Raw genomic sequence first — 18,600 nt, 5'->3', positions numbered from 1 at the left:
TGAGATATAAAAACATTAATCACGAGCACATGCACCATTTTCCACGTACATCATGTTTTTGTTGCCCGATTTCTTGGTTCCTCTTTTTGGAACAAATTTGACAATATGGCTGGCCCTCGTCGCTGTCGCGACCGTCTACCTTTACCGCAGCGTAAGAAAAAAGCAGAGCTATTGGCAAGATAGAGGAGTTAAATGCAAAAAGCCTACATTTTTGTTCGGCTCTATGAGCGTGGTACGTGACAAGTCCTTCGCAGAAAAAATCGTAGATGTCTACAATGAATTCCCTGGAGAAAGGTGAGTGTCCAGTGAAATGTCTTCAGACTCATCGATCTGCATTGAAGGTACCATGGAATGTACCAGTTTGTGCTGCCAACTTTGCTCATCAAAGACCCCGACTTGATGAAGCAAGTCACGGTGAAGGAATTCGACCATTTCGTCAACCATCGTCAAATTGCCGACGCCGCGGCTGATCCATTCTGGAACAAAAATTTGTTCGCGAGTCGCGACGAGAGATGGCGCGACATGAGGTCCACTCTTAGTCCTTCCTTCACCAGTAACAAGATGCGAATCATGTACAAGCTGATAGAGGAATGCGCTCTGCAGTTCGTCGAGTACTTCCAAAACCAGAGCGAAGATGTGGTGGAGTTGCAGATGAAGGACGCTTTTACTAGATACACTAACGACGTCATCGCCACCACGGCTTTTGGTGTCAAGTGTGACTCCCTCAAGGACAAGACCAACAAGTTCTACATGATGGGAAAGGACGCCTCCGACTTGGGAGGGTGGAAAATCCTCAAGTTCTTTGCTTACGGGCTTAGTCCAACGCTGGCTCGAGTATGTGTGTGTTATCCTTCCAAGAAGATTTTGATCGACTCTTCGGTTTCAGTTGTTCCGAGTCAAGGTCATTTCTCCGGCAGTGTCCAACTACTTTTCGAAAATCATCGAAGAAACTGTCCAGGCCAGGAAAGAAAAACACATCGTCCGTCCAGACATGATCCACTTGTTGTTGGAGGCGCAGAAAGGGCGCCAACACCTCGACGAAGAAATCAAAGTCAGTGAAGGCTTCTCCAGCGTTTCTGAATCCGAAGTGACCAAGAATCGTCGCAAGCAAGAAATCACTTTGGAAGACATCACCGCCCAAGCCTTCGTCTTCTTCTTGGCAGGCTTCAAAACCGTTTCGACTCTCCTCACTTTCGCCTTCTACGAACTGGCGATCAACCAGGACGTGCAAAATCGCCTCCGCGAAGAGATACAATCGGTTTCGGAAGAACTCACCTACGAAGCGCTCTTGAGCATGAAATACCTCGACATGGTGGTGTCTGAGACGCTCAGGAAATGGCCAGCGAGTGTTCTCACCGACAGAGAAGTATCAAAGGAGTTCACAATTCAACCGACGAAACCCGGAGAGAAACCGCTCTTTTTGGAGAAGGGTATCGTTTGTTTGTTGCCCATATTCGCCATCCATCGCGACCCCAGATTCTATCCAGAGCCCGAGAAGTTTGATCCGGAACGCTTCAACAACGAGAACAAACACAAAATCAATCCGACCATGTATATGCCCTTCGGGGCGGGTCCCAGAAACTGTATCGGTTCCAGATTCGCTCTTTTGGAAGCGAAATTGCTTATGTTTCACTTGTTGAAAAAATTCCAAGTGGTTACGGTGGGCAAGACCCCAGTACCTCTGGTTCTGGACAAGGTTCAGATCAATCTAGATGCTGAAGGCGGGATGTGGTTGGGGTTAAAAAAAATTAAATAACAACTTTGTCCATTAATAAATGTTCCTCCCTCTTTTACTTTCTTTTATTAATTTACAAAAGAGACAGAGAGGAAGTTTGTCCAAGCGACAGGTATTATAATTTTAATTGTGGCCACAGTTGCTACATAGCTGGGTCCTATTGAATTCGTTTGTAGCAAACCGCTAATCGTTATCTGTCTAAAAGTGAATTACGATAATACCTAGATCATACCGGTTATCTCCAATTATTCACATTTGGAAGTAAACAAAGTGCTACAACGGAGGAATGTTATAACAATCGACCAATCATGACTCACCACAAGCGTGGATAATTATCTACAACATCTGATATATAAATACATTAGTCGCGAACAGTCGCAGCGTTTTACATCATGTTTTGGTTGTTCGGTCTCTTGACTCCATTTTTTGGAACAAATTTGACAATATGGCTCGCCCTCGTCGCTGTCGCGACCGTCTATCTTTACCGTAGCGTGAGAAAAAGGCAGAGCTATTGGCAAAACAAAGGAATAAAATGCATCAAGCCTGCATTCCTGACCGGCTCCTTGAGCGTGGTGCGTAACAAGTCCTTCGCCGAGAAAATCCTGGAGGTCTACAATGAATTCCCCGGAGAAAGGTGAGTGTCCATTGACATGTCTTCTCGCTCATTGATCCGCATTGAAGGTACCACGGAATGTACCAGTTTCTGTGTCCGACTTTGGTGATCAAAGACCCCGACTTGATCAAGCAGATCACGGTGAAGGAATTCGACCATTTCGTCAACCATCGTCAAATAGCCGACGCCGGGGCTGATCCATTCTGGAACAAAAATTTGTTCGCCAGTCGCGACGAGAGATGGCGCGACTTGAGGTCCACTCTTAGTCCTTCCTTCACCAGTAACAAGATGCGAATCATGTACAAGCTGATCGAGGAGTGCGCCCAACAGTTCGTCGAGTACTTCCAAAAGCAGAGCAAGGATTTGGTGGAGCTGGAGATGAAGGACACTTTCTCTAGGTATACCAATGACGTCATCGCCACCACAGCTTTTGGTGTCACGTGTGACTCCCTCAAGGACAAGACCAACAAGTTCTACTTGATGGGCAAAGACGCGTCCGACTTTGGAGGGTGGAGAATCCTCAAGTTCTTTGCTTACGGGATCAGTCCAACGCTCGCTCGAGTATGTTTGTGTCATCCTTCCAAAAAGATTTTGATCGACTCTTTGGTTTCAGTTGTTGCGAGTCAAGGTCATTCCCTCGGCAGTGTCCGATTACTTTTCGAAAATAATCGATGAGACTGTCCAGGCCAGGAAAGAAAAACACATCGTCCGTCCAGACATGATTCATTTGTTGTTGGAGGCGCAGAAAGGGCGCCAACACCACGACGAAGAAGTCAAAGTCAGTGAAGGTTTCTCCAGCGTTTCTGAATCCGAAGTGACCAAGAATCGACGCAAGCAAGAAATCACGTTGGAAGACATCACCTCCCAAGCCTTCGTCTTCTTTTTGGCAGGCTTCGAAACCATTTCGACTCTCCTTACTTTCGCCTTTTACGAACTGGCGGTCAACCAGGACGTGCAAAATCGCCTGCGCGAAGAGATACAATCGGTTACTGAAGAACTCACCTACGAAACGCTCTTGGGCATGAAATACCTCGACATGGTGGTGTCTGAGGCTTTGCGGAAATGGCCCGCAGCTGTTCTCACCGACAGAGAGGTATCAAAAGAGTTCACAATTCAACCGACAGAACCCGGAGAGAAACCGCTTCTTCTGGAGAAGGGGATCGTGTGTTGGTTGCCCATGTTCGCCATCCATCGCGACCCCAGATTCTACCCAGAGCCAGAGAAATTTGATCCGGAACGTTTCAGCGACGAGAACAAACACAAAATCAATCCGACGATGTATATGCCCTTCGGGGCAGGTCCCAGAAACTGTATCGGTTCCAGATTTGCTCTTTTGGAAGCCAAATTGATTATGTTTCACTTGTTGAAAAAATTCCAAGTGGTTACGGTGGGCAAGACGCCCGACCCTCTGGTTTTGGACAAGGTTCAGATCAATCTAACTGCTGAAGGCGGGATGTGGCTGGGTTTAAAAAAAATTGAATAACAATGTTGTTAAGTAATAAACGTTCCTTCCAGTTTACTTTCTTTTATAAATGCGAGAGAAGAACTTTATCCAAGCGACAGGTGTTATAATTCTAATTGTGCCAATATTTGCTACGTAGCTGAGTACCATTGAATTCGTTTGTACTTGAGCACTAATCGATATCTTTCTAAAAGCGAATTCCGACAACGCGCAGATTAGATCAGTAGTTATCTCACGTTATTTTTATCTCATTGTTTATTTTACAATAAACAAATGTTATTATGATGTTCGACCAACCATGAGTCACCCGTTACATCACATTGGATAATTATCCACCATACCCAACCAGTATTCGCGCACAATCGCACCGTTTCACGTCATGTTTTTGTTATTCGATCTTTTGGTACCATTTGTTGGAACAAATTTGACAATATGGATCGCAATTTGCATTCTTGTGTACCTTTACCGGCACGTCACAACACGACAGAACTATTGGCAAAGCAAAGGGATTAAATACATCAAGCCTAAATTCCTCTTGGGTTCTTTGAGCATCCTACGCAGCAAGTCCTTCGCCGAGACAGTCCTGGACATCTACAATGAATTCCCTGAAGAAAGGTGAGTGTCCATCAAGGTGCTTCTTGGTCGTTGATCTGTGTTAAAGGTACCACGGAATGTACCAGTTTTTGCTACCGACCTTGGTCATCAAAGACCCCGACTTGGTCAAGCAGATCACGGTGAAAGAGTTCGATCAGTTCGTCAACCGTCGTCAATTGATCAACGCCGAGAGTGATGCTTTCTGGAGCAGAAATAACGGTGGAGAGGACGCCCGTTCCTTTGGTTCTGGATAAGGATCGCATCACTCTCACTGCTAAAGGTGGAATGTGGTTGGGTTTAAAAAAAATTAAATAACAATCCTCTGTAATTATTTATTTAATTTTACTTAATAATAAACGTTTGTTTAATTTTGTTTATTTTATATTCGTTGGAAAAATTAAACCGTTTAGAACAGTGTAAAGTTTGAATTTCCCGCCGTTGGTAACGAATGACATTTGTTTATGTTTGATCGGTACATGATTGAAAATGCTTGTTTTCAGCAAAGGTTGTCCTTAGATATTTGCTTCGAGAATAGGAATCGTTAAGTTATTCTATTTTTAATGTAAAACATTGCAAAGAAAGAAAAATTCCTTTCGCTCTAAATTTTAGGTTAGCTGTCAACGTGCTCCAATTAATCTACGCTTTAAAAAAGCACAATAATTGACGGTTTCCAGCGCCTTCCCAGCCCAGGATTTTATTTGAACGCGCATATTATAAGCATTCAAGAGGTACTTTTTTATTTTAGAAAAATAAAAATCAGTTGTCTCTCTCCAATAAAACGTTTTTTATCAACAAAGAAATTTTCACCAAAGTTTTTAGATCTTACAAACAAGATCTATTGCATCATCTAATAACTGTCTGACACATCTCCTTTAAAACAAATTACTGAAACAATTTCTGAGCTATAACTTGTCCATCATATTTTGTAGGAGCGTGACGCAACATCCAGGATAATTTCCTTTTCCTGTAATCTCTGGTTATGCGGAAACACGAAACCAGTAAAACTTTTTACATCGTTGCCACCCCAGTTCTGACACCTTCCTGAATCAGGGTTTACGTTTTGTAAAACCTAACGGAATTACTACGGTGTAAGTGAGTCATAAAGAAAAATAAATCAACAGTTTTCTTTGCAAATTGGTAGACATCGTCATAAGAAAATATCCCTGAAGCTCATCAGAATAGATAGAAAAATTGAATTACTTTTTTTTTGTGAGATTTGGTAATCAACTTCGACTAACTGTTCTTTATCTCATGTTATTGTACAAATTTAGAAATATTTTTTATTTTTCACTTTAGTATAATTGCATGATAACTCCTGGGATACGAAATACGTAAACATGTCCATAACAACCGGGGAATAATAACAGGGCGTAATAAGAATAATGGGGCGTAATAAGAATAAGGGGGCGTAATAAGAATAATGGGGCGTAATAAGAATAAGGGGGCGTAATAAGAATAAGCGGGCGTAATAAGAATAGGCGGGCGTAATGAATTCATAACGCCCTCATCAATTCATAATTGCAGATGCCAATTTTTTTTTTTTTAAAGAACACGTATAGTGAAAAATAAAATCTTGTATGCACCACGGCGTCACCGAATGATTACGCCCATCGAACGATATCCATCTCTCGGGCTAAAGCCCTCGAGCTGGATTCATCGTTCTCCGGGCGTAATCATCGTTGTAACGCCCTTGGTGCATAAATAGCTACTTCAATAAGGAAATACGTTTTTTTTTTAAATAAAATAAGTAGCTAAAGTGCATTCAAAAAACATCTGGACTGTCAAAATCAAAATTGCAGTTGTTAGGTTGGTTAAATCACTAGTTATTTTCAAATTGACCTTCTCTTTGTCTTTGTGTTTTTTTTTTATAAACTTTATCAAATTGCTCCAGTTTTTTAGATGCTTCAAGTGTTCAAAACATTTTTAGTTCAATGATTTAAAAAGAAACATAACCTAAATATATTTTGTAACTAGATTTTGACGTGGGTACATTCTAGCGAAAAATGTTTATACCCTGGTACAGTCAAAACAAGCATTTTATTTAAAATTTAATTTATTGTTTTCAACTGTCATAAATCCTTATTTTTCTCCTTTGTAAACTGCCTCTTAACTGCCCTAAAGCAAAATGAGCAGACAACACATTCAACGTTACATTTCTGAAAGATCTTGAAAAATTTGTCAAAACTGTCAAAAGCAAATGAGAAACCATTTTTAAAAGATTTGGAATCTTCAGGGACGTCGTATCAAACAATAAAATTTTATATGCAACTCGTTTCTGGGTAAATTGGACTTTTCTAATTGCCCTCGGGGCCTTAAAACCCTCGCTACGCTCGTGTTTTAATCTTGTCCCTCGGGCAATTAAAAAAGCCCAATTTACACAGAAACTCGTTGCATAAATAACTACTTGACAGAATAGGGCCCGGTTGTATAAAGTTTAGTTAACATCGTGTCAGCTAACAACACGTCAAGTCGGAAATCCGCCCATTTGATTGGCTGATTCAAATAAAATGTTAAATATCCTCCAATCAGATCGCTTGACATTATGTCAACTTTAACAACGACTTGACATCGTTTTATGCAACCGGACCCAGGAGTTTTTTGAATTTACTTTACTAGAAGTAAGAAGTCGACATGACGTGCGTCTGCTTTTGACATTTGACGCAGCGCATGATGCCACCAATATTTGAAAATGTATGTAAAGTCCATTCAAAAATCAAAAAACCACCAACGTCGCATTTTCCTCGATGATTACTATAGGCAACGCTGTCTAGTGTAAAATTTGGTGAGACTTGTAATTTTGAAGTTAAATGTTTATTAAATGTGTTGTTTTTCTGGGTATGTTTAAGTAAAAATAATAACAATCAATAAATAAATGAAACGTGCTGCTAATAAAACAATATGAACGAAATTCAAAGCAATTGAATTTTATTTTGGATCAAATAAATGTCATAATTTATAGTTACCAACATAGTACGAAAAAATATCTACCTAGGGTTTTCTAAATTTTACCAACCTAAAGCAAGAGGTGGTGGTTTTTTGATTTTTGAATGGACTTTAGGCAAAGTGTTGTGTTGTGTTCTTTCGTGCTTTCTTGGTTTTTCTGCAAATGCATTCCTCCGTTTTCATTTTGTCTTTCAAAAAATCGCTCCCTTCAGAACTCTTTTGATTAGTTATCAACTAATAGGTAGGTATATCTTACCTCTTAAAAGTTGTTGAAAACAACACTAAACAACCACGTTTAGATTGTCTTTTTCCTAGATTTTATTTCAGCAACGCCATGAACTAGTTTACCCCTTGTAAGTTTCCGCGCAATTCCAATATTATTTTTGCAATTACAAATTCTGCAAATGAATCTGTCCACTTGCTGCGTAACTTTTCGTTGGGATCATACGGTGGACATTTCAAGCAAAATTAAACAAAATTATCACAAATAATGTGGTTAAAACATAACCTAAAAATTTGACGTCGCTAATGTAATAAACGTACAACTCGCGTCTTGCTCTAATCGCACATACTAAAGCGAGATGGATAGTGGGACGCGCTTAATACAAGACGTACAAGAATTCAATAGCTTGTTTTGCATTCTGTTGAAAAGAGATAGCAATATAACAGTTGTTCTGCTTTTTAATTGATACATCGGTCTATAATTAAAAAATGGACTATAGATAAAGCGGTACGATGATAATCAAAACAGACGAACGTTACAACCTTCGACCAATGATGACTCACCAATTGAGCCAGAGAATTGGATAATTATTGTTTACAACATCCGAAACCCAAATATTAATCGCGAACAGTCGCACCGCTTCACGTCATGTTCTTGTTATTCGGTCTTTTGATACCATTTCTTGGAATAACTTGGACAATATGGATTACCCTCTTGGTTGCTGCAATCGTCTTCACTTACCGCCACATCAGAAAACAACAGAGGTACTGGCAAAGCAAAGGGATTAAGCATATCAAGCCTAGATTCTTGTTAGGAGCCATGAGCATAATACGCAGCAAGTCCTTCGCCGAGACAGTCCTCGAGATTTACAACGAATTCCCCGAAGAAAGGTGAGTACCCACCAAGGTAACTTCGTGATCGTTCGTTGATCTGTGTCAAAGGTACCACGGAGTGTACCAGTTTTTGCTGCCGACCTTGGTCATCAAAGACCCCGACTTGATCAAGCAAATCACGGTGAAAGAATTCGACAAACTCGTAAATCGCCGTCAAGCTGTCAAAGCCGAGGCTGATCCTTTCTGGAGCAAAAATTTGTTCGCCAGTCGTGACGAGAGATGGCGCGACTTGAGGTCCACTCTCAGTCCTTCCTTCACCAGTAGCAAGTACACGCTGATCGAGGAATGCGCTCAGCAGTTCGTCAAGTACTTCCAAACCAAGACTGACGATGTGGTGGAGTTGGAGATGAAGGACACGTTCTCCAGATATGCTAACGACGTCATCGCCACCACAGCTTTCGGTGTCAAGTGTAACTCCCTCAAGGACAAAGAAAACGAGTTCTATCGGATGGGAAAAGACGCCACCAACTTCGGAGGGTGGAGAATGCTCAAGTTCTTTATCTTTGGTATTAGTTCGAGGCTGGCTCAGGTACGTCATTTTCCCCACTCCAAAAAGATTTCTTGGTGGACTCTTTCAGTTGCTGAGGGTGAAGGTCATTCCTCCGAGGGTGTCCGACTACTTTTCGAAAATAATCGAAGAAACCATCAGGACCAGGAAAGAGAAACAGATCGACCGTCCAGACATGATTCACTTGTTAATGGAGGCGCAGAAAGGGCGCCAACACCTCGACGAAGAAATCAAAGTCAGTGAAGGGTTTTCCAGCGTTTCTGAATCCGAAGTGACCAAAAATCGACGCAAGCAAGAAATCACGGTCGAAGACATCACCGCCCAAGCCTTCATCTTCTTTCTGGCAGGTTTCGAAACCATTTCCACTGTCCTCGCTTTCACCTTCTACGAACTCGCCGTCGACCAAGACGTGCAAAACCGTCTCCGCGACGAGATACAATCGATTTCTGCAAAACCCACTTACGAATCGCTCTTGGGCATGAAATACCTCGACATGGTGGTGTCTGAGGCTCTGAGGAAGTGGCCTTCGGCTGTTGTTACCGACAGAGAAGTCTCAAAAGAGTTCACAATTCAACCGACACAACCCGGAGAGAAACCACTTCTTCTAGACAAGGGTATCGTGTGTTGGTTGCCCATGTTCGCCATCCATCGCGACCCCAGATTCTATCCCGATCCGGAGAAATTTGATCCGGAACGCTTCAACGACGAGAACAAAGACAAAATCAATCCGACCATGTACATGCCCTTCGGGGCTGGTCCCAGAAACTGTATCGGTTCCAGATTCGCTCTTTTGGAAATGAAATTGATTCTGTTTCATGTTTTAAAAAATTTCGAAGTGGTTCCGGTGGAGAGAACTCCTATTCCGTTGGTTCTGGATAAGGATCAGATCAATCTCAATGCCAAAGGCGGAATGTGGCTGGGTTTAAAAAAAATTAAATAACAAACATGTCTCAAGTCATTGAATTCTCTTTAGTAATAAACAACATTTTTATTAACAACAAAATGCTTTATTTTGCCCTACGGGCTTTCGGATTCCTGATTACAAAACATAAACATCACTCACTCTCGTTCTCTATTCTTTCTCTCCTCTTCCTTATTCTTTCATCCATCTCCCTGCCGTCTTCGCTCCCTATTTCTCCCCATTCCCTTCTCTTTCTCTCTCTCATTTCGCCGCATGTGTTCGATCTTCTCACTGTCCTCGCGTCACCTCCTCTCTCTCTTCTCCTTCCTTCCCATTTCTGTTCTCTCTCTCCTCGTCCCCACCTCTGCAACCCGCTATCATTTTCCTCTCTCACACACACTCTCTCCCCTCCCTATTGTACTTCGATTCTCTTATTCTCTCTCTTCTCTCTTACTTTTCTGTGTCTTTGTCCCTCTACCTTTTTATTCACCTTCTCCTTGTACATTTTCTCTCCTTCTTCTAGTAAATTTTCTTCAGTTTCTCCTGTCTCTTATCCCATCTAAACCAGCCCCCGTTTATCCGTATTTTCCTGTATCCTATTTTCACCCTTTTTCCTCTATCTCTCTCCTCTCTCGCCAACTCTCTTAACTTCTTTTGTGTTTCCCTTTCTTCTTTTGTCAAATCGTCATCTATATACATCCTCTCATCTTTTTTTTTCCTTTAACTTACTCTTACTTAGCATTATGTTCTTCTTCTGCTCCCAACTTTCTATTTTTGCCAGCATCATCTTATCTTTATTTATTTTAAATGCTTCCTTTACATTCACTTTCACCCCTATCTCCCTTTCTAACCATTCTTCCACCCCCCTCTCTATATTTCCACTTATTGCCCCTATTCCAGTTATTATAACATTATTCTTCCTCTCCTTCTTTTCTCTTTGTTCCATCTTTTCCTCTATCATTTCCATCCTTTTCATCCAATCTGCCTTCTCCAACTGCCCTTTTTCTTCTCTTCCTCTCATCTCCTCTCTCACTGTCGCTAATTCTTTCCTTAACTCCCCATTCTCCTCTCTCACGCCGCTAATTCCTTTCTTCGTGTTTTGATCTCCTCTCTCATCTCTCTTATCATGGTTGTTTTCATTTCCTTATCCATTTCCTTGCTTTGATTTTCTTCTTCGCTTCTATTTGGTGATCTTCTCGTTCTGGAACTATTTCTGAGTGGGTTCTTGCCTTCTTTCGACGTTCTACCCTCTTCTCTTTCTCTCTTGCTGCTTTCTTTCCTTACTCCTGACGATTTCAGCATGTCCTCTCTTTCTTGCTCTCCCTCTTTCTCTCTCGCTGCCGCTAATTCCTTTCTTCGTGCTCTGCTCTCCTCTACTATTCCCGCCATATCCTCTTTTATCTCTCTGAGCACTGTTTCTATTTTCTCCTCTATTTCTTTGCTTTGATTTCTTTCTTCGCCTCTACTTGGGGATCTTTCGGTTCTGGAGCTCTTTCTGAATGGATTCAGGCCTTCTTCCGATATCCTACCCTCTTCTTTTTCTCTCTTGCTGCTTTCTTTCTTTGCTTTCGGCGATTTCGGCATGCCCTCTCTTTCTTGCCCGCTGTCTTCTGCTTATCACCTCTCACTCACTCGTCGTTGTTTACGTTTGTTATCGCTGCACTTTTTCCACGTCTGCTCGCTATCTCTGCCAAAACAGGAATCCCAACATTTTTATTATTTTAGAGAATGGTAGAATAGAGCAAAAGGAAGTTTCTCTAGACGACAGGTATTGTAAGCCATCAAATGGTATTTTCCAATTGTAAAAAATAAAAATTCAAATTTTTCATCAAAATTTTTTGGATCTTACAAACCAAATTACCTTCGACATCTAATAACTCTCACTACATTCCCTTTAAAGGGAATAACTGAGACAAGTTCCAAACTATAACTCGTCCGTCATATTTTGTAGGAACGTGACGCGACATCCAGGATAGTTTCCTCTTCCTGTAATGTCTGGTTATGCGGAAACACGAAACCAGTCAAACTTTTTACATCATCTCAACTAAGAACACTTTGCTGAATCAGAGTTATCCGTTTTGTAGAATCCGACACGATATTACCAGTCCAATAAAATAACCAATTGACTGTAAAATGTAGAAATGAAAACCTCAATGGAGAGGTGTTTTTTTTTCTCTTTTCTGATAAATATTTCATCACTCTCTTATTGACCTTTAAAAGAAGTAAGTTAGATGTTAAGTCTGCTTAAGTCCCAAAGGTCAAGTGAAACATTTAACGGCATCAGGTGTCAGCCCGTGCGAGGCAGCCATCCGTTTCAGGTGGTTTATCGATTGTTTGTATCTCATGATGAAACTACCAAATGGACTTCCATTGTTGCATATATTAGGTTAGCAAACAGAGAGAGACGCCGCATCCAATTTTGCCGCATTGTCGAAGTAAATCATTCGACGTCGGATATTGCCTCGTCGACTAGATCAACAAGCAAAGAGAGCAGACGCCTAACCCCTTCGGCCCACCCTTACCGCGCAATTTTAAATAATTCGTTGCCTCCCAGACCGAACACCTTCTCATAAATCCACCACGCTCCATTTTTATCCGGCACCCGGTTAATTGGAAGTTTTTGGCGCCCAACGCGGGTCTCCATCCCCTTCCACTCGGATACGTTTGAAGTGTGTCGCCTCAAAGCAGTCCAAACTTTGAACAATTTCGATAAGAGATGTTGTCATTAAATTGGACAAAGGGAGCGTTCAATTAGGGCGGATGCCTTCCGTTCGGATAATTTTTCGGGGGTATGACGTTTGCGCCGCCGACGGGAAATGGTCGCCTTTCACCCACTCCAATTAGCAAAGCCACCTGAAGGCCGCGAGCTTCCGAACAAAGAAACCGAGTGCAGCTCGGCCCACTCGAAAGTTATTTGCGGAGCGGAGCGCAACAAGGAGACCAACTAGGCGTCGCCCCGTTACAATATACGAGTACTGTCGGATCGTTTTTGTTTAAATTCCAAATTAAATTTTATCGACTTGTTCGCGTTATCTCGCTTTGGCACGTCGCGTCTTTATCAAACGCCGGATTTTATGGCGTCGTTAAAGAGTCGAAGCGCACCTGAAATTGCCCTGGAAGATAATCGTTTCGGCGGAAATCGGAAATGAGATTCTTTTCCAGGACGCACTCGTTAATTACACCGACTAATTATTTCAGCCAGATCGGAGCCATTGTTACACATGACATCCCCCTTTCGCGAATTCTACAACGGCTGAAATTCGCCACCGGAATCGGATTATCGGCTTCCCACTCGGAATGTCGTTAATCGACAATAAATAAAGCAATTTGCTCCGATTCGGGCGGTTTTGTCTTCCGAAAGCCACCGGAGAGAAGTTGGCAACAATTGGGAACCCGCCTGGAGGGCGAAGAACGCACAATCAGAACTGATTCCGTTTCCAAAACTAATCCGTTCCGGCCGCCCATCCAAATGTTGACTTGCATACACCCCTGCTTAACCCCTATGATCGAACAATATTTCGCGATTTTGACGCGGCTGACTCGGGCATCATTATTGTTATTTTATTTTGCGCTTGTTCGAACTGTCATTTTTACGTAAAAAAAAATAAAAAAAAAAAAGTGCGGATGGGTGAAATTTTCAAACACGAATGCAGACATGTGATGTCGACGACGACGAAAACAACTCCACGTTTTAATTAGCAATTATGTTTCGGTTTTAATTGGGGTAAGATGAAGCCGTCGCGATGCAACGGGACGTGGTGAAGGATCAGTCTATGCATTAAATCCCTTTGATTAGTTCTAGCTAATTAATCAAGTCGATTCGGGGATTGGAGTTCGGGGGCTTCATTCAAATTCGTCCAAAGCAAACAAAGAGAAATTTGCGTAAATTATTTTCGTGGGGTTCAATAACGCGGCCTCGGATGGAAAATACAATTGTTTATTAGCGTCCCTTTGGCTTTGATCTGCGTTGTTTAAACGTTGGTACGCGCTTCGCGTCCATTTACCAACTCGCTCGTCTGTGTTTACTTCATCAAGTAATTGAGCATGCGGAGATGAAATAAAAAAGGACGAGTGGCGGTTGCGATAGAATTAATTCAGCGGATGTGGTGGCTTTCGCCAAAACGGCTTTTCGACAAAGTGGAAAATGCATTTGAAGAGCAAAGTCGATCTCATACTTTAGTTGGTGGGATTTTCATTTCATTAAAACTGGAGACCAAACTCCCTCAAAGTGGGACAAATACTCTGACAGGTTAGTTATCGCCACGCCACGCGGGCACCGTGATGATTTTTGATGAGTAAAACTTCTCCGCGACTAAATGATCCAATCGAGACGATACTTTGCCCAAAACAAAGCAAAAAGACCGATCGGGTCAGAATAACGTTTGAATTTAATTTATCACACTTTTTCTCTTGAAAATCGCTGTCACAGAAGCTCGACGCGATGGTGTAAAGCTGGATGTTGAAAAATGTAAATATTTTAGCCCGAGGATGAGACAATTCGAAAGCACAAAACTTCACCAACTTGTCATGGCTTCTCTGATTCGGGGCGGAGTTGACGGATAACTTTTTTAATTCATTTTTTACCAGTTCGCTATCGATTTGGGAGAAGGAGCCACAAATTCAGAACAGGAAAGATGTGATTGGTCAAGAAAATATGTCGGAGAAATAATTTATTTGGCAGTGGATATCTTAAGAACTCAAGATAATAAATTGTTCAGAAAATAAAAAAAAAATAAAAAATAAAATGTGCAGTAAAATCAAAATTTTTGTCCAACGTATTCATTTTTGTCTTCGGTCAAGAAGAGTCCACATTAACATAATGTTGAAAGAAAAACATTTTCACTGGGATCAATGTAAAAGTGAAAGAGTTTTTCATTCGGTAATAGTCAAGGTCGTCCGAAAAATGTTAGTTTATGCCACGCCACACGGGCACCATGCTACCTACACTTGTAACATTATGCCCCACGTTGTGGAGCCACTTTTAACATTATGCCCCACGTTGGGCGCCACTTTTAACAGCAGGCCCCATGTTGTTGAGCCACTTTTAACAGTGTTTGTGTTTGTAAATTGTTTATTTACATAAAGGTAAACAAAGTTAACAAAGGTCTGTGGTGAGACTCTTGAGGGAGCTCGAATGATCATATGAATAATCATCCCTTTTATAGCCTGGCTGGGGATGGTGCGGCACGCTCCGACGGCGCGCAGCTGATGATGGTGGTAGGGGCTCAGCGATTAGATTCTCGCTGGCGATGGTAGCGCTTCGAAAGGGTTAGTACGGGGCGCTTTGGTACTACAGCTCAATTGCCTTGACAATGTCCCTTCTCATTTAATTTCTTTCGGGTTCTACAATACTATTTATTTTTATTTAACATCATGATGGGGAAAATAGGTCTAGTTGGATTTCCACCTTACTCAATAAACTTTTGACATCCCAGCCGCACTAACAACGTCGTGTAGTTTGAGTAAACTAATTAAACTAAACATTTTCCGCTCGGGAAAACAATTTTCCGGCGGCAAGTTTTGTTTCGTTTGAAATAAAAAGATTTATGTATTTCCTTGGGAGTTTTTCACAGCCGCAAAGAGTGTAAACAAAATGTTCGAGTTGTTTTATGCTCAACTTAAATAATTAAGGGAAGAAAAAAAACAAGACACAGTAATTTGAACCGATGCAAATGAGACATTTAAGAAATAGGGCCTTCAGAAAATTCCGCGCAGAAGATAAAAGCAAACGATTCGTACAGATAATTTCTCGAAGAAAAATCTCCCGTCGTAAAGAAACCTGTACATTTTTTTTTTCCTTAAGCACACTTTCCATAAGTTTTATGCTCTCGCTTGCGCCCCCACTTTGATTATTTGCATTTCACCGATTTCGCGCCAACTTTTTAAATATTTATGACGCTTTCTCGGCCAGCTGACGTTTCCAAATCGAATTATCCGTTTACGCGTTTCAACTCTGCAAACTTTGTACATTTTAGGGGAAACTCACCGTAGTCGGAATCGTCGGAGAAGTCATCCCTGTCGTCCAGCTCAATATCGGTGAAGCTGGAATCCGTGTCGGTGTCGTTGTTGGCGTCGTGCTTCGCGCACTGTTCCTCCTTGCAGCTGTCGACGTTGTCCAGGTGGTCGCTCCTGGTCCTGCTGACGTCCTCCCCGGTCAGTTTGTTGTAGTTCTTGCGGGCGGGGCGGCTCTCTGCAACCGGAACGATTTCGGGGATTAACAAAGCGGCGACGTAATCTAGTCGAGGATATTGATTATCTTCGGTTTTCAATTAAATGCAATTAGAAGAGCGGCCTACGTGATACGCTTGTAATTACTGTAATTACCACAGAACTGATTATGTTTAGGGTTGGTTCAGGGTGATGTATGGTGGTTGGAAGCCGCATCGTGATTATGAAATATTGCGCAAGGTCCTGTAGATTATTTGATTTGAGGGATGGGTCGTTTGAGATAATTAGGGAAAATTTAAAAGAAATACAAAAGAGGGAAATGTTGGAACAAAAAGAAAAAAGAAAATCAATCGTGCTCGGTGTAGATTATCTGGACCCTTTCCAATACTTCTCTATTTGCGACGAATTCATAAAACTATTCACCAAACACGTCCGTTGTGTCAAACTTGAACAATTTGGGCTCAGCTTGTTGGCACAAAGTTCCGAAATACCTCCCTAACAATTAAAATTTAATGGAACTCGTGGGTTTATAATTTGGCCCCAAATACTTCCAAAATACGATGCAATTAAATTGATTTCTGCATTAATATATATAACGGGCCTTCAAATAAATTTATATTTAGAGGAACCTATGGAAATTCAATTGTTTGCAACATTTTTCCAGCGTAGAAAATGACACAAGAAACGTCTGACATTTTAACGAAATAAAATTAGGTTAGAAAATATTTTTAATTTTTGTAGTGCATTCTCCCTATTCCCCCTCCACGGAATATGACAATATAAAATTGGGAAAAAGCTTACTATGTAACCTGTGTAACTGCGGACAATAATTGGTTACCTACAAAATTACTTTACACTGTTAACAGAATTAGAATGTCGCCTACGCCTACTCTAAATATATATTTATTTGAAGGCCCGATAGAAAAATCAAGTATGGACCAGTTGACAAGCTGCTCCGGAGAGAATTTTATTTGACAAAAACATTTATATTTTACATCGACAAATCCATTTGCGAAGATGTTTTTCAATTTTTCATTCGTACAAATAAATATAAATATTTTAAAAACGCTTCTTTTCACTGTAACATCTTCGAAAAAAATCTTTTTCAGTTTCTTATAGCAATTACTTGTTGTACGTTTCCGTCTCTTTGATTTTCTCCGTCGATAAAGCGAATATTTTTCATGTAGTTCTCAATAAAAAAAATTAATTGTGAAGAGTCGTGTCGACAAAGTGATTACACTGCATTTGCAGCAACAACGCTCGAGATGCACCTTTGATTGCAACTGGAATCATTCAAAAGCGGAACAAATTGGCTGTCGACAAAGTGCGTCATGTCGAATCGAGCAAAGCAGAATAATTCTTGTACAAAAACAACAACTCTCTTGTTGATAGCAATCTACTGTGTTTGCAGGAAAAAACACAAACAGAAGCGAGTCTCGAGCTTTGTCGCCGAGCTTTCAAACACTTCAGTAATTGCTATCGGCTCTGTTTTGCTATTCCTGACAAATTCACTGTCTCTTATGAGCCCGGCGATATCCAAATCGATATGTTTCTTTGAAGTAGGATCACAAATGTATCGGGCGCGACAATATTGTACTGATTGCACACTGGATGCCTGACGATTTGAGCGTGACGATTTTAGCGTGTCGCACGAAACTAATTCACCTCCTGTGTGTTCTCTGACCCGAACCTGACGATTTGAGCTCTGTCCGTGTTTGTTGTTCTCTCGCCCGAGCCTCACGCTCCAACCCTGATGATTTGAGCGTGACGATTTAGCCCGTAACGTAACACTCGCACCCTCTATTACATTAACTGCTTGTGTTGTCCCAGTTCATGTGAAATCCACTTTTTGATTTTGCGTGAATACCTACTTTCATTTTGTAGTTGTGTGTATTTTTTAAAAATCCCTCGCATTTGTCAACAATCTAAAAAATACTCATTTGTTTTTAGCGTCACAAATTGAGTATGTTGTTTACTTTTCGTTTTAATTAATTTTTTTATCGTTCATGTGGTGGGTTGGACATCGATTGGCCTGGATTGGCGCTGCGCGGGTTGGAAAACTTCCATTTTTCCTTAACATTAATGCCATGCACATCATTGCGGAAATTCTTTAAACTCATGACTAAATTTGCACAGCTCCGGTTGAATTTATTGACATATCCAGCAGTGAGCGAAGTTCACAGAGAAGCGTCCCTCGCTGTGATATCATCTAAAACGAAACGTGCGTTCGGTAAGTTTGCTAAGCAAACTATGCAAATTCGGGATAATTGTGCGAGCAAAAAGGGTGTATAGTTGGGATTTAGATAGTCACGGTTGAAACTCCGGCACACGGAAAATGGAAGAAATCGTGAAAAGCGCAAATAGAGACATGGGAAAGGAAACAAACAGCACGGTCGACAGGACATCCACAGGGAACCATTTTACTAATTCTGGAAACATTTCATTTTAGTGAACAATACAATTCAATAATTTTGAATGGAACGGAGATGGAGCTTTTAGCCTTACCGAACCGGAGCTTTGTGCAGAAATCAGATAAAACGCTCCAACGGGAATTGGTTTC

The 18,600-nt window shown here is 41.3% G+C and overlaps 4 protein-coding genes across 4 annotated transcripts in view; 3 read left to right on the top strand and 1 right to left on the bottom strand.

Moving 5' to 3' along the window:
* The window catches only part of LOC138136429 (uncharacterized), a 50,072-nt gene that overhangs the window by 8,018 nt on the left and 23,454 nt on the right, over nucleotides 1-18,600 (bottom strand). Inside the window, exon 2 of the mRNA XM_069055622.1 lies at nucleotides 15,859-16,062. Within this exon, the coding sequence (XP_068911723.1) occupies nucleotides 15,859-16,062 (204 nt within the window). The remainder of the gene's footprint in view (nucleotides 1-15,858; nucleotides 16,063-18,600) is intronic.
* LOC138136385 (cytochrome P450 9e2-like) lies at nucleotides 9-1,791 on the top strand. Its single transcript, XM_069055561.1, has 3 exons — nucleotides 9-294; nucleotides 342-834; nucleotides 887-1,791. The coding sequence occupies exons 1-3, from the start codon at nucleotides 53-55 to the stop codon at nucleotides 1,754-1,756; spliced, it is 1,605 nt and encodes a 534-aa protein (XP_068911662.1). The 5' UTR covers nucleotides 9-52; the 3' UTR covers nucleotides 1,757-1,791.
* LOC138136384 (cytochrome P450 9e2-like) lies at nucleotides 2,082-3,867 on the top strand. Its single transcript, XM_069055560.1, has 3 exons — nucleotides 2,082-2,369; nucleotides 2,417-2,909; nucleotides 2,962-3,867. The coding sequence occupies exons 1-3, from the start codon at nucleotides 2,128-2,130 to the stop codon at nucleotides 3,829-3,831; spliced, it is 1,605 nt and encodes a 534-aa protein (XP_068911661.1). The 5' UTR covers nucleotides 2,082-2,127; the 3' UTR covers nucleotides 3,832-3,867.
* Nucleotides 7,870-9,974, top strand: LOC138136386 (cytochrome P450 9e2-like). The gene is made up of 3 exons (XM_069055562.1): nucleotides 7,870-8,460; nucleotides 8,512-8,992; nucleotides 9,042-9,974. Exons 1-3 carry the CDS (start codon nucleotides 8,219-8,221, stop codon nucleotides 9,909-9,911), a joined length of 1,593 nt encoding a protein of 530 aa, XP_068911663.1. The 5' UTR covers nucleotides 7,870-8,218; the 3' UTR covers nucleotides 9,912-9,974.

This window comes from Tenebrio molitor, chromosome 8, assembly GCF_963966145.1.
Source record: "Tenebrio molitor chromosome 8, icTenMoli1.1, whole genome shotgun sequence".
Classification (NCBI taxonomy): domain Eukaryota; kingdom Metazoa; phylum Arthropoda; class Insecta; order Coleoptera; family Tenebrionidae; genus Tenebrio; species Tenebrio molitor.
The sequence above is the reverse complement of the archived record's forward strand: the minus strand, read 5'-3'. Positions and strand labels throughout refer to the sequence as shown.